The 24997-nt window shown below is 48.6% G+C and overlaps 1 protein-coding gene across 1 annotated transcript; it reads left to right on the top strand.

Moving 5' to 3' along the window:
- The first annotated feature begins 941 nt into the window (after window positions 1-941).
- Window positions 942-23936, top strand: LOC149372787 (uncharacterized). The gene is made up of 4 exons (XM_089567330.1): window positions 942-1327; window positions 16765-17218; window positions 21647-21783; window positions 22498-23936. Exons 1-4 carry the CDS (start codon window positions 1325-1327, stop codon window positions 23590-23592), a joined length of 1689 nt encoding a protein of 562 aa, XP_089423456.1. The 5' UTR covers window positions 942-1324; the 3' UTR covers window positions 23593-23936.
- Window positions 23937-24997: the final 1061 nt, after the last annotated feature.

Here is a 24997-nt window from a genome sequence, read left to right on the forward strand (position 1 = left end):
TAGGGAAATGGTAAAAGGAAAGCTACACAACAAGGACAAAATGGAATGAACGTCCGCATGGCCTGGCATTAATTAAGAAGAGGTATTTCACCCTGCGGAGACTCGATGCTGGAACCCTTGAATAATGACCGAAACCCCATAGAACTGCTCCAGCAGCATACTTTGCCTAGGCCTTACAGTAGGCAGGCGAAAAAAAGAAAGCATATCTGGCTTCCGCACGCACTGTGTTCTGAACTGAAGTAGCAGCCATGCGACATCAAAGGGTCGAAGCAGACAGGCAGCTAGGCGCAACTGATAAGCAACCGACTGTGGAAGGGAGACTGCCGGTTAGCGTCTTTTGCTGGAATGCCCTTTTGGGCGGCGGGATACGGCGACCACCGAAAGAAGAAGGGTCTGTCGGCCGGGTCCATCGCCGACGCCGGCGCCCCGTCGCGCCAAGCACGGCGTCCGCCCGGCTGGCTGGACTGCACGACGGCTGGCCACGACGACGGCCAGCGAGGGGCCACCCCCCGTCCACCACCGCAGAAACACCACGCATCCCTCCCCCAGCCGCCTCATCTTCGGCGCCAATCAAGCCGCCGCTGGACACGCCGAACTACTGCTTCTGCTGCTGCCCGAGTGTACAAGCACTCCCTCCCTCCCCTTGTGCACATCTCACCCCCTCCTCTAACTGCCTCGGACTCATCTTCTTCCCTCGTTCCTGGGCGCTCGCGCTTCTCTCCACGCTGCTCGTTACCTGAGCGCCCCAGGTGGGGCAGCGGAGGAGAGGAAGGCAGAGGGGGAGGGAAGCGGGGGTTGGCGCGCTCGACCGGAGCTGCTGGCTCGCACTGGCGGCGCGACGAAACGAAGAGCAAAAGCCAGCCGCCGCGCTGGGGGAGAGGGGGGAAGTGAGGGCGCTGGGAAGGGAGGAAGGAAGGGTCGTCCGTAAAGCCGACGTGCCATCCTTCGGAAACGCCAGTACAAGCCGATCGCGCACACCGAGCGTGGGTCTTCTCTCTTCTTCTGCCCGTTCCCTGCGACCCGGTCGAGACTTCAGAGCACAGCCTACCCGCTCGGGCCTGGGATAAGACCGCCTTATACTACTACACTCGCTACCTTCGCTACTTCCAGTGCCGAAAGAAAAGGAAATATTTTCCTCGATTACAACTCAGGAAGCAGGCCTTCGGCAACTTACCCTTTTTCTGGGTGCAGATATATAGCACTTTTTTTTCTTCACCTTTCACCTTGAGGTCCTTCGGAGCGATCCTCCGTCTGTGGTTCCCCTTAGATCCTTGCCGGAGACTGCGCTTTGACTCTGCCCAACTTCCTGCCGACTTCGTCCGACATGGTGAGTGTTGTCGCCGCTGTATCGCTTATCCGCGCATCTCCTGCGGTAACAGTCAACATGCACAGTTTTATGCGTGCAGGCAGGCATGATCCCCGCAAGGAAAATAATTCAAGCGGAAGTGTGACGCGGAAGGGCGGACAGCTCGATATATCTGTCCTCTACTTATCAGTCTGGCTGGATAAATCACCAGGGCCATCTATAGCGCGAGCCCATTCGGGGCATTATTTGTAGACCGGTCAGCGTCTACGCGTCTTGTTGTTGTCATTGTATTCGAAAGCTCCACGAGTGTAGGCGCTCTTAACCACGGGACACACAACTGTCGAAAGTGCCTTGCTCTTCTAAACAGCGCCCGTGGTTTAGCTTATCGACGCATATAGGCTTGAGGCGCAAGAGGAGAGCCTTTTCAAGGGAACATTCGTTTTATCCGTAACAGTAAGGCCTTGTGTGACCGTAGTATGCACGTCGTAGGTCATATCGACAAGTTTTCGTTTCCGTTAGGTGCTTGATTTAGTGGTGTTGTTTATTTTCTAGCATTAAAAAAGACGAGATACACGGTGACGAGTGGGCTTAGAGCAGTCAATGCCCCGGAAAATTACTTTTCCGATTAACTCGACGCACTTTATGATTTCACTTAATATACAGCTTCAACGGCATTAGAGAAGCGAGATCTGCACTTCAGGACATTTATTCCGGTTACTTAAGGGGAATGGAAGGCGAGTTTAGGGGGAGGGGAAGGGAGGTGTGAAATTTGAATAAAACGCAAGGCATGCGATGGAGCGGCTGATTAATAGAGAATTAATGAGCCTTAGAAAAAAAAAGAGAGCGAACGACCCTGAATTTCACTCGATATGCCGCGGCCCGCGCATTGCCCGCAATCAGGACATTTTTGGGTGGTTCGAAACAGAAAGCGACCGATGCAGGCGTCACGCTTCGCTTCCTGCTACCCGAGTCCTTTCGCCTTCGTCGCGAAGATAACGGCTCGGAGCTATGCGGGCACAGCAGCCTAGTTAAAATTCCGCTCACGACCATCGCGGCCGTGTCTTTGCAGAGCTCAAAGACGCGTGGGCCGCTCTCCTTAGCATGCCGTTATAAAGTGCGAGCTGCACCAGCGTGCGGCTGTGTTTGGCGCTCTTAGGTCAAGGATAGGTTGTTTGGCGGTGTCGCTGGATACGAACGCTTGTTTCCGAGCCCACGGGTACATTTGCTGCTTGTCGATGGAATTGCTGCGGAAACGTGATGACGCAAGAGCAGAGATCCAAGGAGCGACAAATTGCTCTGAAAAAGGACGCCGGGAATGTGTGTTTGCATTGTTGTCTGATGTCAGATGCTCGGCGTGTTGCTGTCTGTGCTAAACGAAACGGAAGCCCTCTAAAGCATGAAGCATAAAATGCTTGTTTACCGGTGTCCGTAGACAAATTGAAACGACAAACTTCTTACCACTGTCCACTGGACAAACTGTGACAAACCGCAATGCGCCGGATGTATGCGGGGTCCGGTTCTAAATATAATTAATCTCGAGTGGGTAAAGAAAAGTATCCATAGTGCGATTTATATCCGCGCTTCCCTTAAAGGTTTTATTCGTGACTTTAAAATGGAACAATGTATGTGCCTCGTACTTAAAATTATGGCTGCAGCGAGGCATTAGCCATGTACGGAGACTACAAAAAAAAAAAGGAATGGCAGTTTTCGGAAGGAATAACAAGTTGAGGCGCACAATCATCAGTGAGAGCACTGAACGCGAAATTTCGAGTTCGTGGGTTGTGATCCCACCGGTGGCACGTGGTTATTTTTTTCTTCTGCTTTACAATACGTTATCTTTAAACCATAATTACTCTATTAATCTATTATTGATGGACTCCACAAATTGAAAACGAAGAAGCAATCCCTTATGTTCCTTGGTTTCGGTGACTGTTGGCTTCCGTGATGTATGTCATAACGAGCACCTCTCTCTTCCCCCTTCCCTTTTCTGTTGATTAATTGCCGTAGTACGGTGATCTTGAAAAGGGTAAACGAGGTGAGTGGCTCCCGCAGGTGCGCAATGGGAAGGCCTTTTGTCCAAACATGTTCACACTCGCGACACTTGCAAGACAGAATGAGAATAGACCGATAGCAATGTTTAACGTATCAAGCAATTCCTTTATAAGCGACGAGACGTGCAGCACTGGAGGTTACCGGATTAATTTCGACCACCGGTGGTTCTTGACCAGCAAACTGAAGTTAAAAAAATCGACGAGTTTTTGCATTTTGCTTCCACCGGAATGCAACCACCATAACCCGGATCGGTGCAGTACCTGGGTGCCATAGCCACTGAGCCACATATGTGGGCGTAGAATATGGACAATGCGTGACGTAAGAAGGGGAACAGGACACTTCTGTAAACCACCACGAAGACTACCTCTTTACCCTAGTTATCCATTATAATTATGATCTAATTAAAAAGAAAAGACACAGAGAACGGTTGGTAAGCCACTCTGCTGAGGACTAAAAGAAAATGATGCTTCTTGTCGCTTGCACGCCAACAGGCTTGGCTTGCTTGGGTGTGATGTAAAAAGGGCCTTTCGATCGATTTCTGGTGGCACCCGATTTTACCCGATTCCTGTACCCTGTGCGGAAATTCTGTAACATCAGGTGAAACCCAATTTCTCAAAAATGCATATTAAAAATCAGTTTGGCGGTACACAAAGCTGAAGGCACGCCACGGAAACTAGCGGATGTCTTGTATACTTTTTTCAGGGAGGCGTTTTCAGTTAGGTGGTGATATTAAACCTCTTTTAAGGTTTGTTAGGCACGGTACAGTTTAGTCTGGGTATTAGTCCGAAAAGTAGGGTCTCGGAAGCGAGTAGCAGATCAAAGGCACTAAAAGGACGCTTTTTTGTCGTCACTGTCTCAAGCGCTACCCTCGCACACGACGTACTGTTCCAAGGATGTTGGGTGTTTAAAGCGGCCGCTATGATGTGGAATGTCTTCACAATGCATGAAAGCAGGCAGTGATGATAATTGAACTGCGAGTTAGCTGTAAGCAATTAAAGAAAGACGAATACGCTACGTGCAGAACACTTTCTTGGTGCTATAGCTCCCATTTCTGGACTGTTTATGATAGAAAGAGGGAAACAGAATAATGGAAAGGCAAGGAGGTTAACTAGGTAGAGCCCGGTAAATTGGCTAATCTACACTTGGGAAAGGGGATGAAGGCAGCTGTATAACATTTCTTTGTAGCTGTATGGCTGCGCTTGGGTGCCAATGAGCAATTACTCCTTTATTACGAATCTAGTCCACCTTAGGAAATTCTCTGAGCATTTGACCAATACTATGAAAATCTTTGTTGAATCACCGCATTTCTGCCTGAATTTGAACTCGAAAAATAAGCCCCGATTTCTATCCCCCCCCCCCCCCCCCCCCACATCCGACTTATGAAAATTATTCCCATCACTGCTACATAATGATGAAAATAAAACACGAAAATGAAGGGCCCGGGATATAAGGTGACAAATCTGACTCTGCGCTGTTTACGGATGCGGTTTATATACCGGAATTATACTTGGAGACGACTGGCCTTGTCGTCGCGTTCTTCCGCCGGATTTTTCTTCTCATGCAAGCAGTCCAGTCAGACCTTCGTCTAGTGCCCAAGGTCCCGCATGAGTGCGTTAAACACTTAGCCTTGCTACTACCATGCCAGATACGTACGCTATGCTATATACAAGACTGGTATGTGTGCTACAGCAGAGCGCGCTTGTAAAGGGGTTCAGCTGACTAGATACGCTAAGGAGGCTTGCGTAAGACCATGCACCTTTTATCGAACTATTGAAAACAGAATTGTGCGCCAAAGGTGCCCCTATCTCACTGACCCATTTAATGCACCGGTTGCACATAGCAAAACATCGTGTTCTACATAACGACGCGCAGCTAAGCTTAAGTGATTGCATTCCTAAAGTGATTATCAAAGAATAGATGTTGGCTCAAGCACACAGACTCCGTAGCCCGTAGCAGGGCAGTGGTGTATATGTAGGTATATTAAAGCAATTCTCAGAGAGACAGATCAGCCGACCCAGATGCACGCCTCGCCAATCACTATTAGTACTCGATCCCTATGAAGGAAAACAGAATTAACCGTCTCATTTGTTCACGATTCGACTGAAAAAAAAAAGAAAACGGATGTTGGCTAAGCAGGTGCCGTTGACCACTGGATGTCATTGTCGCACCATGCACACAAGTAAGAGTTGTTCAGTGGCCATGCAAAGAAAGGAGGTTCGCTATACGGCCCGTCCTTCTAGTGTCCGGTTGCTTCAGCTTGCTTGCACACGCAAGCTGTCCTCTAACCGATGGAACCCATGGACATCATGGAATCATGCCTTTCCCCAGCCCGCTGCTCAAGCCCTGCATGGCTTTTTTACGCGGTTGTAGCAACTTTTTATCGTTCCTTATTTACTTTTCAAGAGAACTGTACCTGGTACCTCAAGCTGAACTGTACCTCAAGCTGATATATAACGAAACAAGCCTTCGCTGTCGAGAGAGAGATACAACTCCTCCGCATCCGAGAACCACGGGCGATGCTACGGTGTTCACTATACATGCTTTCAGTGCGGTACGATACGCATACGACGGAGTCTTTTTTTGTGCGTTCATCGCGGCCGCTTCATGCTGCCTTGTGCGTGGTTGCATGCATGCATTCATGGGTTGCTCGGCGCGCGCCCAGCCGGTGGGGGTAGGCAGGCGGAGGTAACCCCGGCGATGAATGCATCGCGAGGGCGACCTGTTTATCTCGGGGCGCGGCCTCGCACGTACAGCGACGTCGCCGCCGCAGTTCGGAGGTCATTAACAGACGCGCTGCGCGTCGCGGAGCGTTTCCGCGCAGCCGACCACGGGACGACCGGCGGCACCATTTGTTAATCAGCTTTGGGGGTCATTAACAATTAGGTAAAATGGAAAAGTACCTCAACGAGGGTCCATGCACCGAGAGCCTCCGTTTCCCATCAAGGTGAAGTCGCGCGCGCAAATAATTCACGACCCACGCCGTATCGTCTACGGGGCGGCCAGAGCAAGGCTGGTTGAACAGTTTTATGTGAATCGTAAGCACGGACCCCTCTTTTTTGTCACGTATGTGTGGGTATGTGGTGTGGAACCTTGGTCGCGGGATTAAGCACAAAGCCACGCATTCGAGCACTTATGGTACCCCTGAAGCCCAAAAGACCCCAAGGAAAGGCATGCCCATCGAGAAACTTGGAGGTCCAGAGCTGCCGTAGGTGCCCCGATCAACGGCTGAAATGGATCACACCCTGGGGCCTGGAAGCTTTTGACCGAGGGTGTATTATCGGCAGCAAAAGTGTGCGCGACGCGTGTTGTCGAAAAAAAAAAAAAACTATTGTGCGTCCGCCTCGAGACCCAGCGGCGCGGTAATGTTACCAGCTGATACAGCATGTGCTTTCCCACATGCCTTCGCACATGTCAGGCAAATGGATAATGTCGCTGCGGCCAAGGGAAGGTTTTCCCGCACACACATGTTCTGTAAACTTGTGCTGCCGGTAGTACCTCGACAATAAGGCAGCAATTACTCAGTAGCATCCACCCATGCGCAACCATGCGGCTGCAAAGGAAAGTTAAACAGCTTCTACAGAAACTTCGCCGTTTCTTCTACGAAGTTTCTGTGGAAGCTGTATAGCCTTCCTTTGTAGCCGTTCGTCTGCGCTCTGGTAGATGCTAATGAGTAATTATTCCTTATTACGAATATACTACACTTTGGGGGATTCTCCTAAGCATTGGCCGAATAGTGCACCAATATATGTGTTGCAGCCATGCCACTTTGAGATGTGCTTTCTGTAAACTATAGTACAACGATGAGCACAAAAATGCACGAGAGGTTCTTGTGAGAGGTTCTTGAGAGACACGAGAGGTTGTTGTGAACGCAGCGAATCGCGCGACGTGCGGACGAGGCTTCAGGTTAGTTCTACTGGAGGAACAAAGCAATTCATTTGTCCGACTTGCCCTTCAAATATTGGCTCTTTACTCGAGTTGCTACCAAGTACGGCAAAACGGCTTTGTTCCCCGCTGCACTGTGTGTCAAGTGCGCCTCAAGCTATCGAGGCAGAGCTTGTTTCTAAATCTTGTGTCTTGCATTCTTGCTTCGTGGTTTAACTGCTTTAGTATAATAAATGATTATATTGTTCTTTCGGTAATCGTAAGCTTTGTTGTGAGCGCATTAACACACTTCATGCTGCAGATATTTTAACTGTTCCAAATCGCACTGCAGTGCACTCTTCGCTTGCTTGTATGACGAAGCCACAGGGAACACAGGTCCTCGATAACAATAGACAAGTGGCATGACAAAACGCTCCCCTTGTTCTCACTTTGCTAATTACATTGATTCCCGCAGAACTATTGCGAACAAGCTTCTACGAACCATCATATTGTCCCACTAGGTTCAGTATTGTAGCCTTAAGTTGCCAGTGAATTTTCTTTTAAAACTGACCATCTGGGGACTGGACGGTAACATATTCGTGAAGGATGACTGGCATCCGGAGCAGCCTGACCAGAGATGACCCATTAGTCTTGCAACACGCCGTCGCTTTCGAGTGCGCCCTTCCAATTCAGTAAGGGAGTGCTTAACAGTTTGGTTTTTCTGTGTAGCGCCCTATGAACGCGTTATCAGGTGTATACGCTTATACTACGAAAAACTGCTGCTACGTCTGTAGTTGGAGATCGGCTCGCTGTGCTTAGTTCCACAGCGCCACCACAGCGAAGCAGCAACACTTGGTGTCGGAGTATGTCAACCGGACTATTATGCGGAGGTGGTCGGTCGCGTTCGCTGAATAGCGGAAGTAAGCAACGGCTACCAGGCTTTGTGCTCGGCAAGGCACAGCAGAGTAGAACACATCTCGTGTGTCCCGAAATTCAAGTTCTACACTTCCCATCCCGGATAGATGCACCCCTCCCACCAACCTTCCCTTTCTTGATACTTTCCGGAGGTACCGAAAAAAAAAAAAAAGTTCTTTTTTTTTGCACTCTGTCAATTTTTTCGACACGCGCAGTGCAGGCCTTCCTTTTTCTGTTTTCCATTTTCGCCGCCTATCTTTCCAAGCTTCCTTGAATAGATCCATTTCGTGCTGGGCCATCAACGTTTCATTTTCCCGCTTTAGAGCACAAAGAGCTTGCCTCGAGTTTGGAGGGAAGCCTGGTTTCAAAGACAAGCACTGCTTGTACGCATACCACCGCTATACGCAGACAAACAGGCCACAAAGACTGGAGCACTTTACCACAAATCAGTTGCAGCTGTCAGCTTACAGCTCACTTGTTCTGCAGCGTCCCTCTCGAACGCCCAGCAGGGGAGTCTCGGGAGTTTGTGCAGGTTATTGCACATTAGAAAAGAAAGGCAGGGTTGGCTGTATTTTCACGGCGCTCAGAGGTTTCAGCAATGGGCAAAGCACCCACTCTTTTGAAACCAAAACAAAAGTAAAAAAAAAAAAAACAGAAACGTTGACCAAGCCGAAGATAGCTCCCGCGGGGAGAAAGAAACACGTCAGGTTTCTTTCGGTGGGGCCAACAACCACGTGAGCGCGAACGTACTTAAAAGGTCGTTTTTGTCCGTTCGAAGCGAAATCCCCTCGATTCCGTGGGAAGGGTCATCCCCCCCGAGGGACAAGGAGGCAGCGGAGCAATCGGGTGTGGGTGCAAGCAAACCTCGTTTGAAGGGCATTGACATGCCTGTGGAGCCTTTAGTGGTCGTTGGCTTGAAATGCCAGTGACCACCGTGACGAAAGAGAAATATGCTCGTCGTGCAGGGCTTCGTGAAATGCATGGCTTCGGTTCCTGGCGAGCATCACGAGGCGCACAGTTAACGTGTATGTCCTGCTGCACATGTGGGCAGTTTAACAATTTTTTGCAAAGAAAAAATAACTAAAAAGATGCAGGAAGAGCACAATAGGGCTTTTTTTTTTCGCGCTGTTGCTGTCATACGCTGACCGGAGCTGAGCCTGAGAAAAGAAAGCTTGCCCTTGCAGGTGCACTTAGTTGCAAGGTCCATTCGTTTCTTGTGATGGTGGGGTCCGTTTGAACAAGTGTCGCTTAAGTTGATTGCGAAAACTTTTTTTTTTCTTGGGTGACAGAGACAACTGCTGACCACAGCGTGACGCTTCCGCAATTCACGCTTAAGCGTAGCGGGGAGCACTCACCAGCTCAAAGGATGTGGCTAAAGGCATTTGCTACTTCAGATGGCAAGCATTCTCAAATTGCGTTAGACTTCCTGCATCTACGAATACGCCTCGTGTATTTTAGATGGAGGAAGGAGGCGCCAGGACGAGTGACATCTCTTGACACGTGAATGAAATTTCTCACCTATTGACTCACCTCAAGTCTATCCAAGGCATGCCATTATGCATGCCCATCCGCCTGCTCTCGCAACCCGGTGGCAAAGCGCCAAGTGTTCCTAGTCTATCGAGCAGCAAAGAAAGAACTGGCAGGGACAGCAAAAGTGTTGGCAGGAAGAGTGGCGACGAACAAGGAAATTCTACATGAAACAAGTTCACTGTGGTAGATACAAAGAATGTTCATTGTGGTAGATGCAAAGAATGCCGGATGCCCCAGATGCACTAAAATTTTTTCTGTTCTTGAGAGTGAAACATGGTCAACGAGGGTTGTAAGCTTGTCAAGAATGTCTTAATTTTCCATGTATAATTTGTACTCACATGCTCTTAGCGAGAGCTCATATTTGCTTTTGCAAAGGGGACTGACAGACGAATACTCTATTTCCTCTTTTCGTGGAGACACTTACTTTGCAGAAATGATTACCTACGACTGCGGAATTCAATGATTGCCTCAGCTGCAATAGCCCAAAGACACTAGATGAATCTATTATTCCCTGCCTCATTGCGCGCTTTAACTTCCCGTCGTGAACTGTGGATCTCAGTCCACTTTTTTTGTGAATAGGCATTAATACTCTGACTCTCATATTAAAAGAACGTATATCCCGAAGGCAATGGCGCAAAGAATTAAAATGCAAGTCCACTTGTGGGTAGCAGAATCCTTTCTGCATGCGCGAACAAGCAGATATTTTCAGACATCGCAAATATACGCATCAAAAGCTGAGTCAGTTCTTAATATTTTGCCTAAGCAAGAATACACCGACTTCTGTTCGACAGACTTTATAAGGCCGGCATATCAGAGTGCGTGAAAATAAAGAGTAAAGAAATGGCAAATACAAGTTCGTTTACCACAATATAACGTCCCATACACTTCCGCGAAGCGAGAATTGAAGCAGGCAGTTGCCCGAATGTCGGCCGCAATAACAATAAGCAAATAAATTAACCAGAGAACAAAATACATCAATAACGTGCGGCTGAATGGTTTACGCGTTTACCAAGCAGGGTGTAAAATTAAGCGAGCTTCAAACGCTAGCTGAGTTTGCACTGAAGGCTCGAGATGCGGATTAATAATCTGGACTAAACGTGAGTTAGCGGCCTATTCCTGTCGCCCTTTGACTCGATATTCGCATGTAAATTCTTCCCTACTGGGCAACATCTTGCCTAGCTTATTTTTCTTTAGCCCGCGTTTTCAAAGACGCAAACTGCGCCGTCGTAACGCCGGAAGTGAGCGGACGGGTGCCTTTGCTACCCCTGCCCATCCCAGTGAAAGTGGAGAGAGGCCGGAGAACGTTTGACCCATATGATGTTCCGCGTTGTTGTCCGCGACTTAAGCGCGTGGGCATGCCTGCGCGCTCGCTGCGGCAAACAATAGCAGCAGTGCAGCCGCTCGGCCATTACCCGCACCGCGTCTTCGCCGGCATGGTCGTCTTCGAGAGGAACTCGCCACCACCGGTGGAGAGGAGGCGGTGTCTTCCGCGCGGGTCACGCTTTTGTTCTCGGTGCACTGACGGCGCGAGTGAAAGGGTAAGGTGGGCGAGAAGTGCAGAGGCGCCCAGCACGCCGGCATATCGAACACAAAGGAGGAGATGTAACAAGCGGGCGGATTATATGGGGCGCCGTTCGTGAGAGTCGCATGCTAGACGCTGCGGCGCTGAGCTTTCCAAGTGGCACGCGCGTGCCAGAGGTGCCGAGCATGGTAGACTATAATGGTCCATATCGGGTACGAATTGTTTTCTTTAACGTACGTCGTGTATTCAGCTTGACATTTTTTTTTTTTGCATTTGGTCAGGATTTCTCCAGATATTTTCACTGTTTACAAGTTGGAAACCACATGCGCATTCTGGACTGTGTCACGCATGCACAGTAAACTGCCTACGTCAAAATCACCGATTGGAATCCTGCCTCCACAGTCCAGTATCATTACGGCTGCGCCCATTAGGATAAATCTGGAAAGGAGTATTATGAGCTGCTCGAATTTTTTGGCTTGTCGCCGCTTCCTCATTTCTTCGCTCGTGGGGAGGGCTAAAAGTATTTTTTTTTCTGACTTCCTCTCGCACTCGCGTTGCGAAAACCATTTGCATGGGACTGGCACTAATTGGATGTCGAAAAGCAACGCGGTGGTGGGATGTATCCTCGCGCCACCACGAAGGAAAAATCTGCTATTTGGTGCGTGCATTCAAGGGTCACCCGCGTAAGCTTTCCACAGCCTCTTCAACAGCAGACTAGCGCAACACCAGTATAGTTATTTTTGTGTAAAAAAAAAGCTGTGTACAAGAATGACAGAATATTACCTCCTTACACTGCCTGCAACATCTGCGCAACGTTATTACCGCAGATCTCTGGGACAATATAGAGATCATCTGCAGTAACTTGACGGCAGAAAAAGTATCAATATTCAACTATCAAAATCCGGCTTTCGTGACCTAAACATAACCCGAACTTGTGATGTGAGCAAGAGAACGCTTTTGTTCCGGTGTCAGCTTTAAAGAAAGCTAGAACGGTCGTACCACCGTCTCCTTTGATAAGTTGCTCGTGTTGATTTAGAGAAGAATTCCTCGTGAAAAATTGATTGTGTTGTGGCTTCATCTTGTCAAGGAAAAAGCAATACGTTACGTTGGCTGTCAAAGTTGGTTTGATTGCTACAATTCTGTTTCCTCCCTGGTTTTTCTTTCCGCTTGCTTTGCCCGCTTCAATGCACAATATGGCTTCGGGTAAAGACTTCTGAAAGCAGCCCGTTTCAAAGACACGTGCCATTCAAACAATGTCCTGCAAAGCACTGCAATGACATTTATATCTGGATGAAGTGGCACATTACGGAGAGGCTGAAATCCTTTGTTTCGACGAAATAGGCGAACAAACCTCCAGCGTCACCGTCGTTTCTTCGCAGTAATTCCTAATGGGTACTTTACGTGGGACGTCTATGTAGGGACTGGAGTGTTTTCGAGCTGGTCCCATCCTGAAGCGTTCAAGTCACTAAGTATTTGATGTTTAGCGCCCACTTATTCAAGGACTTTGTCTGCTGCAAGTTACTCCGGAGCTGGCCCCTATGTGGCTTATCCTATGATCAGACAGTCATCGTCAGCCGAACAACGTCTGCTTCAGGACAAATGACTCTCATATTACTGCAATCTACCCTGTTCTGTGCCAGTGGCTGCCACGTTATCACCTTTCCCGACCTTATCACCTTATCTGGTATCCTGACTCTTTGCCCACCCAGAGAGTACTGGTAGTTAGAAGCTGCTTTAGACGAAGGAAGTTGCGGTCATGTTTCAAAGAGTTTACACGCAGAGACGCAGAAGCCTGTACAAACACCTCACGTTTCCAGCTCTCGGCCACCGTTGACAGAACTCACACCACCGCACTAACCTGTCCCACATAGCTCACAATAACCAGTGTGTTATTTTGGTACGTATGCCGGAAAAGCACACAGTGTTTTGCCGTGGCTCTTCCTCGATTAAACCTCTTCGCAGGAAAACAAGATAGAAAGGAAAAGGCCTACACCAAGTCTGACCGCGTATCAGCGAATACCCTTCTTTCGTCCTGAATATCTAGATTGGGTCCAGATGCGCTGTTCGGGCTACGTGCTTGCCCTGCAGACTACACGGCGAAACGACCCTATGTCTGTCTGTGTGTGTGCATGCACACAGCAGGAACGGAGACAGGGCCGAGCGCATGCACCGGGCTTGCGAGCCCCGGTGCGCGGATCGCTGCCCACGGCCGCCACCGGCGGTCGCTGCAGTCGATAACAATGACGGAGATGAAAAGGACAAGCCTGGCCCGCCAAGGTCGACGGGCCGAACGCGACCTGCGTCCCCAATTGCGCCCCCGCCTCCGCCGCGGCGCACACGCTCTCCCCTGCACGCGTGGCGCCTTGCGTCGGCACTGCGATGCTGACCGCTTGCGGTGGCACGGAATTCCGTTTGCAGCGCTATCCTCGGACCGATCGCCTGCAGAGCGCGCTGTTGTCGCTTTCCTGTCTGCCCTGCGCAAAGAAACGCCTCCGTGGAGACTGTCCACGTGTAGTTATATTAGGGTCGCTCGTTACTTAACCAGAACTTTCAACAAAGCACCGCTCGGTATTCTTTGTCTACGTCATCCGGCCGTCCATTAAAAAAAAAAAAAGACGGAAGGTCTGCGTATGCTCGTGCATAGGGAAGGAGAAAGTGGAAGGACTGGCTGGTCTTAACGGGCTTACCTCGACTGTGCATTATCTTCTTTAGAGGCTGCATTAAGTGTAGCAAGGAAAACGGAATGTCACTTGGTTTTACTGCCTTCGTCCCTCAGAAAGTTTCGCGAGGCGGTGTGACACTGAAGCAAAGATTGTGGTACAGTGCACTGCCGGTTTGCAGTCGCACTTAGCGCTGGCTTGCACTTCCGTGAGAAGAGGATGCCCTTGAAAAATGAAGGGCTCGCCATGGACCTCCGAGGAGCTGGAAATTATTGGGACAGAGATATCGAGCTCTTGCCACGTGCAGCTCAAATTTTCGCTGAACAAAGCGAAGATCACGATGCGGTGCGACGATTCTGAGCCTGACCTCTCACTCAGAAGAGCATGGATCTAAAGCGCTGAATGGTGTTCTTCGCTGGAAGTGTTCTCCGGCCTTGTGTGCTCTGAGTGTGACATGCGTCAGGTGTTGAAAAAACCTTAAGAGGTATTTTATCTATAACTGCCAACACCAGCGGGCCCAGCAAAACTTTACCATTCCCTTTCTTGTATTGCGTTTTATTTCTGCTTACGACACTGTACGAGGTGCTTTCTAGGATTTTGTACATATGAGCAACCCGTTTTGTAGTCGGTTGTTTCTTGCTATTGGTTTCCGCTGGAATTTTTTTTTGACCAAACATGATAATATATCCAAGAAGTACTAGTCCAAAGCATGCAGTTATCTCACTCATAAACTGCCGTTTTCAACTGCAAGCGCGCTTTTTCTGCGAGCTTTCTTAGTTTCAACGATCTGACTGTAGTACATATAACACACGTGTTTCATTAAGGAGCCTTAGCGCGCCCTTTAATATCACAGACGCCTTCCACAAGACTGACTACTACAAGTATGTCGTTTCTCGCTATCCTTGCAAATGGTGGATAATAACGGTTGTAACCAGCCCTAAATAGGCAGCTGAGATGCTTTGGCACCGTTACCACGGGTATTTTACTTAGGAACGACGGCCTCATCCTTGCGTTCAAGGAACAACCGCTCCAATGATTCGTCATGCAAATAAGGACGTGCTAGCATGCAACCAGCGTGGAGTCCTGTTTGACCCTCAGAGCTTCAAGGTAAACGCCCTGCGTGAAGTTGTTCCAGCCAGTTTCTAGAAGCGAAGAGATTGGATACGATCCAGCTATGTATGTTTCTACCTTTTTCATTAAATTTGAAAAATAAAACAAGCGAAGTTTACTGATCGTACCTGGGCATGCACACTACACTTCGCAGTTGATGGAACGCCTCGAGCCTTTGTGCTCAGGTTCCTCCAAAAACTCAGAATACCAGTAGTAACGCGTCACTATTTTATTACTCGCTGACACAGTCGATTTGGGTTACAGGTCTGTCGAAATAAAGAAATTCTGGCAGGGTAATGACATTAACAAAGGGTCTATGGCTTACTCCTTATAATCGGATACAACCTAAGTCTGCGCGGACGCTCCGCCCAAATGCATGGCCGCCATACAGTGTTTTCTGCTAGAAAAAAAAAAGTCTGTTTTTTGATGCATTTTTATGGGTACCTAACCAGAAATCTAATCACAAGGCCAAGTTATGAGCACTAAAATTTTATGCCTCTGACTCATACCTCGAGAACTCGGCTCAAAGTTAGTTTTAAAAGCTCAGCTTTGATCTATTGAAGAAGCGCGTCGTGTCCTTGGTTGCCCACCGCAGATCTATCTTAGCAGTGAACGCTGTCGACAGGTTTTGTTCGTGAGCTCGTGAACACCTTTTATTTTCTTTTAGCAAAACCTGTCCTGTATGTGTTCAAATAATCGTGCAAAACGCGCTTTTCAGTGAGTCTGCCAATTGGCACAGGCATCCGCGTGACGAGGCGAGAGAAAGCACAGTTACGAACGACTCCCGTTTTACCGGGTCATTTAGCTGCAGCCAGCTGTTATCTGTGCTAATATTCATCACTACCTAGGCCGAACGATACTAGCCCAGTTTGTTATTTGTTTCTTTCGTGAAGTTTGTGAGCTCCAATAGATGCAATTCGGTTAATCGAAAATATCGGAAAGCTAGAAAGGCCAGTTTCATTCTCAGTGAGATACGAGACTGTTGTGCTATCATCGCTTTAAGCGCCATTCGCCTGGCAGGACCACATAACTGTTTCCATGCGCGTGCCGGATTTAAAATGCCGACACATCGACTACGCAGGGTTAATTGTGATTCTCCATTACGAGGTTAAGAACAACAAAATTTCGGAAACCCCCGCTTATTCGAGACATCCAGACCAACAGCCGCACTCTTTTTATGCCTGTTTTTCTTAGCGGATGAAAAAAAAGTTGCGCTTCCTTGAAAGTTAACCGCTTTCGTGCAATATACTACAGAGCTAATTTTTTTCTTTGTAAAAAGCAGTCGAAAGCTGCTAATGCCTGTTATACTTTGGCGCAATTGTCTGAGCCAGTACGACTGAATAGACTACATAGCTCCTAACCACTTTACTCGCATTGCGGACCCCATCGCCTCTGAAAAATTTCAAAGAAGTCGTTTCACCAATGCGGAACTCAGGCATAGCAAACCCATGTAATACCGTAGGTATGGTAATGCGCTCTTTCCACCCGAAATATCTTCGAGTTGGTCTACCGGTATTCTAGTAGCCGCCTAGCGGGGGTAACGTTGGCACTGAGTACTTCATAAAGTTTTCCGACCGCGTACAGTCTTAATATATAGTGGCTGGCTTGTTGGTTACACATCTTGACAACAGCAGTGCGGTCGGAACACGGACAAGAAAGACTACACAAACACAGGCGCTGCAGTCATACGCGCGTGCAGCCAGCGCGTACAGTCATCACAAATATCGCAAATATCACAGTCATCGCAAATATCCTTTAGCCCCTCGTGCCTGACCCGCGTACATTTTCACTATCTCACTCATACGCAGGGGTTAGCCAAGCTATTGCCGCTGGTATGCCTGGTGTGTGCTACCGCTATCTGGCCGCTCACCCAAGCAGCGCCCGTCATGACGCTGGTCGGTTCCTCGACGCAAGTAAGCATCCACGCGGTCACCGACCCTAGCCCCACGACCGCAGCTGCCACCGAGGGCAGCAGCACGGTGTTCAAGTCAGAGGTCCAGAGCGGGACCGAGGGCGCAGCGTCCTCTGTCGCAGCCGGGGACGCCACATCGCCGTCCATGGCGACAACTACCGCTGCCAGCGAAACATCAGTGACCGCATCATCCTCTACAGAGGGCTCCGCTTCGTCCTCGGAGTCCGCGTCGTCTACTACTTCAGCCGTGACCATGGCAGCCATGCAGGCTGACGAGGAGAACAGGTCCGTGAGGGTGACCGCGACCTCAAACCCTGAGACATCTTCTGTGGCGTCGGCGGCCGCCAAGGGTAAGTCGGACCATTTCCAGCTTTTTTTTATGTACTCCGGGAAATCGTGTGAGTGCAGAAAAAAAGCAGTCTGCTAGCTCGTACCATCATGCTAAACACCATGTTCGAGCCTATGCTTAAAAATTATGGAGGGACTGAGCAAATCTGAATTCGATTTGATTCCGAAGCATTTCAGGCTGCGCAGACCTGCGACGTCTGTGGTGCTGGGCCTTGTTGTGGTTTTGAATGAAGTGTGTTATCGCAGGAGGGTGAGGTGAAGGAGTGTGGTGTATATTCGAAACGCGAGGGAAGTAAATTCTTTCGGAAGGGTTCGCTCCGGCTGTCCAGTAGGAGAAAAAGCAAAATGTGCAGCACTCCTGGACTTTCCATCGAAAACGGAGAGAGAGAGAAAGAAAGGCGGGGAGGTTAATCAGGAGAAGGTGTACCGGTTCGCTACCCTGAACTGGGGGAAAAGAGAAGAGGGGATATAAACGGAAGGAGGAAAGAGCGTTGAATAAACATTTTGCGTACCGTAAAATCATAGCCTATCGAGCAGGCACGACGCCCCAAACATTGCGATTCAGCCGACGTACATGAAAATAACGTAGAGGCAATGAGCGACAACCTGATCATAATAACCACAGAGCCTGGAGTTGAAGGAGGTAAGGCAAATTGGATGAATAATAGAAGACTGTCTGAAGAAGCGATAGTCCGTAAGAAAATGAACCGCTGCAAATTTCGATACACTAAAGAAAAAGTGGACATAGAGATACTGTAGACAATCGTCAATAAGCAGAAAGTGTGCGTTATCCAAAAAATTGAACTGTAAAAATGTTTAGATAGTTATAAAGTCTGAAAGTCGGAACAAAACTTGAAATCAACAAAAAAAAAATTAAAGAATTTGCTGAAACCAGTTATTATGCTCAAAACAACAAAAAAAAATGTTCTATGTAATGCTACTGAGAGAATTAAGAGGGATTCTGTGCTGATTTGTATAAAGTTGCCACTCCAACCAGAAAGCCGTTCCTAGAAACATTCGCCCCGCATGGACAGAAATTCCGGCTGTTGCTGAGGGACATGAAAAGTTAGTAGGGCTTTACAAGCCTCGACCTTAGGGCCAATGAGGTCACGAGGTCATGAAGCAACATGGCATCACGTAGTGATTGCGGTTGTTTTGAAACTCAGTAGAGCTGTTATGATCGGGACGCTAGCAACCTTTTATATGCTAGTGTAGTACAAAGTGCTAGCGAACAATACATAAGACAAGAATAATAATTTTTATTTCCATGTCTGTCTATTCTTCTGTTAAGCAGAGGGTCATCCACTAAGGACGGTTTTCGTTATACTTAGGGGAGAGCTAGGTTTCCGTAATCCAGAGTGAACAGGCTGCATTTTGGATGACATACTGGACAATAGATCGGGAGATCGGATACGTTCCCTCAGAGAGGTGTCTGAGAAATGGAGAAATCTTCACGCTGTAACGATCCTCTGTATACGACCTTTACATAAGTGTGAAAAAAAGGCAAATAAAAACACTTCACTTGGGAACGTCAGCAGTCTCGCAGGTATTATGCAATAAAGGGGTTGAGAAATCGCATGTAAATCTTAAAATTCATGGAGGGAGTGCACAACAGCCAGAGTAATTCACAATTTTGGTGGCAAAAATGAAAGTCCGGGGAAGAATCAAGTAGGAAGACGTAACCTTTCCACCGTTCACCGCAAGTCTACACGAAGTACTCACAGCGTTGGGGTGGAAAGAAATAGACAGATAAATTTAGAATAAAATAAAATCCAAGCAACCTCTCATTAGTCGGCAATATTGCCTTGTTAACTGATCAAGAAGATGATCGAATGTGAATAATTGAAATTGTATGATTGAAATCGCATAATTGAAAGTACACTTGTAAACATGTTGATTAATATGAAAGGAAATAAGATAATGTTCAACAGTGGTGCGAAGGAGCAGCAGTCTACAATAGGTTATTATAGAAGCCATGGGAAAATTGCGCTAAAAAACACGACACACGAAGAAAGGACACACACATACAACAGGACGAGCGCAAACTATCGACTAACTGATTTATTCAAGGGCAGAACCCATAAATATAGAAAGTCTGCGCATGTGCGTCAGGTACACTTACGACACGCCAAGATACCCGCGCGCAATTATCATACTCTAAAAAACAGAAATGAAAAATGCTACTTCGCTTTTTGTACAGACCCACTGATGATAAAAAAAATGCTTCCAAAATATCACGTGTGACGGCGCTGAGTGATGGCCCCTGAATAAATCAGTTGGTAGTTTGCGCTCGTCCTGTTCTATGTGCCCGTCCTTTGTGTGTCGTGTTTCTTAGCGCAATTTTCCCATGGTTTCTACAGACGATCACCAACTAGCCCGACTACAACTATTGTTAAAATAATATATCGCAAAGAATGAACGAGGTTATGTGGGCTAAGTAGTTAAGTACAGTGGATCTAAATCATAAGTGAGAAATCAGTAGAATAGTAAGGCTCAAATGGAGTGTATTTACGGAGTGCAGTAAATAGAGTGCGAACCCTTACCTATGTAACACAAAAGATGATATCCTAGAATCTGAAAACGCTAGCTATTACTTTCGTCCACTGACATCACAATGAACTGAAGGCCGGCGGTTAACAAAATAGTTTGAAGCAGGACCAAGGACAGCACAGCCAGCGGTGGAAAAGAAAGCTAAATGTGCAACTTTAAGTAATCATGAAACAACAATACGTATTAGAGAATAAGTGAGATTTGATGACATGCTAACTGTAGCTAAAAAGAGGGAAGAAAGGGACTTGCACTGGACATACTGTATAGCACTGAGAAGAGATGGCCGGTAGTCTGAAAGAGTGATTGAATGGATATCGAGAAAAATGAAGCGCAGTCGAGGGTGGGAGTGATTCTGTTTGAGTAGGTACATGAAATAATTAAAAGAGAAAGCATGGTGATGGCTGGTGCAGACGAGGTTATTTGAACGTCAGTGGGATAGGGCTTCTTCTTCTTCCAGCGGACATGATAAGGCTTGTGGTAATGACAGTGATTCAAGGCCACACGACGGCGTACATTTTCTGGGCTCAGGGCTTTCTGCATTTAGTGCTGCTGCTGGCGATGATTTGATTTTAATGGCGAAAGGGTAGTTTGGCCAGAGGCCGCCATGGATAATGGTTTTTGGTCTACACAAGGTCAGGTCAAAGACGCGTTTTCCGAATTCATGCCACAGAAGCTGAGCACGAGGCGAAAAGAAAGCTCCTACCCATTTGAAGACCGATGGACGCATAGCAACACTGGGGATCGAAACCCTGATCACCATCGCATATGAGGCGGATGTTCGAATCACTACCGCCAAATATGCAGTAGCATTCTTACTGGTAGTAGGCTAATCTGCCAGGCTATTCCTACCATCATGAATGCGCATGCGCTCAGTACTTTCGTTCTCTATAAAAATGAGCATGTGTCTGCTTCCATAAATATAGTACAGCGTCCATCCTGTTAAGTTCTTTCTTTATACTCGTCTTAAAATGTAGCGCTAGATTACTTTTCATAGGCAATTACTGTTAGTCTCCTCATTTATCGAGAGGCATGTAGCCCACAGTAAATGACAGCCATATCAGCTTTAATTATATCCATATCCATATCAGTTTGTGCGATGTCAGTGCACTCTAAAGAACCTCAGTAGACCGAAATTATCCGGAGCCCTCCACTAGGGCGTCCCTCATATCCTGGGTTGCTTTGAGACGCCAAATCCCCTAAAACCATACGAATTTTTAGAATTTAGAAAACGCAGCCACGCTCGGTGCTGTGGCCCAACAATGTTTGGCTATTTCTACGAGTTGCGCGCACTGGAAGTGTCAGTTTGCCTGCAAGCTCCTCGAAAGCGCATATACTTTGGCGCCGAGAGTAACAGGGCCGAGGGTAACTGCGTTTTCGAAGTTATAAAAACGGGCATGGATATTGCTTACAGTGCGCATGCCTTTCAGTAAATCAGAAGAATAACATTTATATTTAAAAGGTTAACTATTCAGCATTAGCTATCCAATGCACTAGTAAGCATGTCTTAGATTATTCTGATTCACTGCACCCCTGACAATGTTATGGCGGGAAAAGCACTCTTTCAACTCTAAAAGCCTATTTTCAAAAACTGCAGAACATCTTAGGTGAAACAACCGGTATTCACACACAAGCATTATAATTGTTGAAAAGGAAGAAAGGATTCTTCATCATTCTCTAAAAATGGTCGTCGCACCATCGAAATTATAACTGAGCCCAGACATATTTGCTCCCTCTGAACTAAAAGCTTTGGTATACCACTGTTCTTAAGTGCTCCGTTAGCATTTAAGTTGTCCTGCGTAGTAGGTGTCCTAACGAACATGACCTTTGCCCTGATCATTGAGCGTACCAGCATATCGTTCCCACGCCGCTCTCACATGCAGAGCAATCCGACGAGTCCAAGCCCTCGTCGACGACGACGGAAGAGCGAGGCAAGAGCGACGCGACAGCCACCAACGAGCCGCAGTCGTCCACGACGGCCGCTCGCCAGGAGGAAGCGGAAGGCCGATCGGGCGATCAGGTACGGCGAGACCGAAAGAGCGCGCTCCTTCCTACGCTCGTTGTCATGCATGCCAGCAGGAAGCAACAATGGCCGATCGGTCGTGAGCACGCTCGCCTTGCCCGCGCGGGGGGTGCCGTGTGTCAAAGATGCCGCAGCCAGCCTCCGCCAGACGCATATTATGGCCGAAGGGATGATCGCATAGCCGCACAAGGGACCCCAGTGTCCCCCAAACGCTGAAGTAACCCGGCCTAGGATAATGATCATGTGTGGGCCTCACGCTGGCTTGAGGTCGCGTGCATGGATAGAGCGTGGCGCCGTCGAATCACGGGCATTCATGTGTCATTTATGCGATTAAGCGCAGTCCTCGCTTAGAGTGTTCTTTCCGGCAGCGCCAAGGTTGCATTAACGCGAATCAGCAACCTGCGTCTTCTTCGGAGAAAAACGAGAAGCGCAGAGTCCGTGACCTTCCGGCTAGAATCCGCTTGACCGCTTAGAAATTTGGCGCGGTATTACTCTTTGTTATTTTATGAGAGAAGAAACCTAATACATGCCTCAATATGTTGAAAGAATTTGCGGACACTGCACGAGAAACTGATGCGAAATTTAACGCTCATAGCAGACGAGGAAATACATTTTTCAGAGCATTGAATCCATGAGTTGAGGCCGCTAGCCATTAGAGGTACTACTTCTCCGGCGCGCTTCATCTATTCCCTGTGCTGTATAACTTCGCAGAGCACGAGCTCTCCACCAGAGACGACTGCTGCTGTGGTCGCTGCAGAGGCCATGGAGAAAGCATCTGAGACATCCTCGGTTCCGGTCGCAGAATTCAGGGAAGACACCACCTCCACCAGTGAAACTGACAAGGACAAGATGGCCGCCGAGACGACGACCTCTGCCAACAGCGGCAGCCGCACTCCCGAAGCCACGGCCAGTCCGAGCACGCAGGGTTCAACGGAGGCATCAGGAAGCACCGACGCTGCCGCCACTAATCACGCGGCCGTCGAAGCCCAGAATGACGCACCTGTCTCTGTCCCAGCTTCCACGGAAGGCGTCACGCAGTCGACCGCTACCAGCGTGGCAGCACCCACTGGAGCTGAGGTCAAGGCGGATCCTGCCGAGCCCGTGCAAGCCGCATCTTCCGTGAACGAAACCAAAGTGGAAGCTCCCAAAGCCGTCACCGCTGCTGCAGTAGAACCGGTCGTCGAGAAGGCAGCCGACACCGAGGGCCGCTCCGAGACGGCGGTTCCTGTGAAGGAGGCGGACCAGGAATCCCATCCCGCCAAGGACAACACCGAAGCGATGTCGGTGACAGTTGCGGCTAGCACGGCCACTCCTGCCTCGACCGAGAGTTCCACCACCGGGGCTACGGAAGTGGCCGGGCGCGCAGCTCCTGAAGAGACAAAGAGCATCCAGGTGACTTCCCAGAGTGAGGCTACTAGCGAAAGCAGCGACAGCAGCAGCAGTAGCAGCAGCACGGAAGCTCCGAAGACTAGTGACGCTGCCGCTTCGACCGAGATGGTGGCTGCCTCTGTGGCTCAGACGACGCCAGCAGCTGTCTCCAAGGCTGTCGAGTCCGCGGACAAGGTTAGCGTCGAGGTCTCCAAGCCCACGGAAGCGTCTTCCCAGGCTTCAGAAGCTGTGACGACGGGTACTCAGTCCACTGCCTCCTCCACCGAGGCGGCAATGGAGTCCGCATCGTCGAACGGATCGACAGAGTCGAGTTCTGCCCCATCAACCACCGCGGCTGCCGCGAGTGAAGAGTCCTCCACCGCCTCCAAGGCAGAGGCGGTGCAAGCGACGACCGTTGCTTCAAGCGCGACTGCGTGATTGTCCAGCCGTCTTTTCGTGCCTTTGTTAAGTTGAATTGGGCTTAAGAGTCGGCCAAATTGACACCCTAAAATTTGTGTCTCAATGTTGAGACTCATTCTTTTTTAATGAATCGGGAATGAAAGGTGATCCAAATGATCAATCTTTTAAAAAAAATTTCTGTGTACAGTTTTTTTTTTCTTTGCTTTCGGCTTTAGAGGAGAACTGTCGTCGACAATCACGAGTTTGATTCTTTGTTTGAATCACTGCAGCTGAATAAACAAACTCAAGGTAGGGGATGTTTTGTTCCTATTTACGGAACACACAGTGTGATTGTTAATTAAAATAAAAACGTGCGAACCAAACGCTCTTGCTTTGTGTTCAATCTGCCCGCAAAAAGTGACTGTTCCGACTTCCGATAGAATTAACCGCGCACTGCGAAGGCAGAAAGAAAGAAAAACCACGAAGACCTTTTTTTTATACTTGTACGTTGTTTTTCAAGAGTAAAAAAAAAAGCAAGATACAAAAGTGTAGCAGTTAAAAAAGCGTTTCTGAGCGATGTAATCGCTTGGATATGACGTCCAGTATCCACAGAAGCTAAGTTTTTATTTTTGAAACACAGATGAACAGTCAATGTGTTCTGACTCGGTTCTTTCTGGGCCCCTGTTCTTCCTGCATTCTTCGTGCCTCAGTTTCTTTATTCGTTAGAGAACACTTGCCGCGTTGATCTGTTGAAGAGCGCTTACATTATTCTGCGTTGACGAAGCAATATTACTGGGGTCTTAGGAATCGCACAATGATTGCTCGTAGTGCTAAGTCGCGGAAGACGTTTTAGCAGCCGGGACCTAACAGGAGGCAACGAACTGATACAAGGCACTCCGTGAGCGCCGGCTCTAAAGACCATGACAAGCTGCGAGTTGCATGGTGTCAAAAGTCGGCAAGGTCTTCGGGACACGCGAGTTATCGGCGGCAGCGGCGCGCGGAATGTGGGACGTCCAGCAGAAAAGCCGGTGATGTAAGGTGCAGCGGTGGAGGCCCCGACAAAGGCTGAGGCCGGGCGCTTAGCCGCGTCAGCCGGACGCCGCAAAACGAGGCAGGTCAAGAACGCCGCCGAACGACTGAAAAGCGCCGACAGGCTTTCCTGCTCAGCGCTGCCGAGGCGATGATTCGAGACGTCTCCGTAATGCCGAGGCGATGATTGCCAGTGACACGCACGCTCTTTGAAACCTTCGAAGGGTGACGTAACGGACCGGAGGCAAGACGTAATCGCATTGAAGCTAGCACTGAAAGAATGCTCGCGCTTGTTCGCGCGCTTTGTCAGACGAGCGGTAAGAGGATGACATGCTGGCGCACATATGAAACATTGTTTACTTTCGTTCGAAGCTCTTAGTTAAACTTACTGCTTTTCAGCTTCACCTCAACAATT

This window comes from Amblyomma mixtum, chromosome 1 (genome assembly GCF_055824585.1).
Source record: "Amblyomma mixtum isolate Tamu chromosome 1, ASM5582458v1, whole genome shotgun sequence".
In the NCBI taxonomy this organism is placed as follows: Eukaryota; Metazoa; Arthropoda; class Arachnida; order Ixodida; family Ixodidae; genus Amblyomma; species Amblyomma mixtum.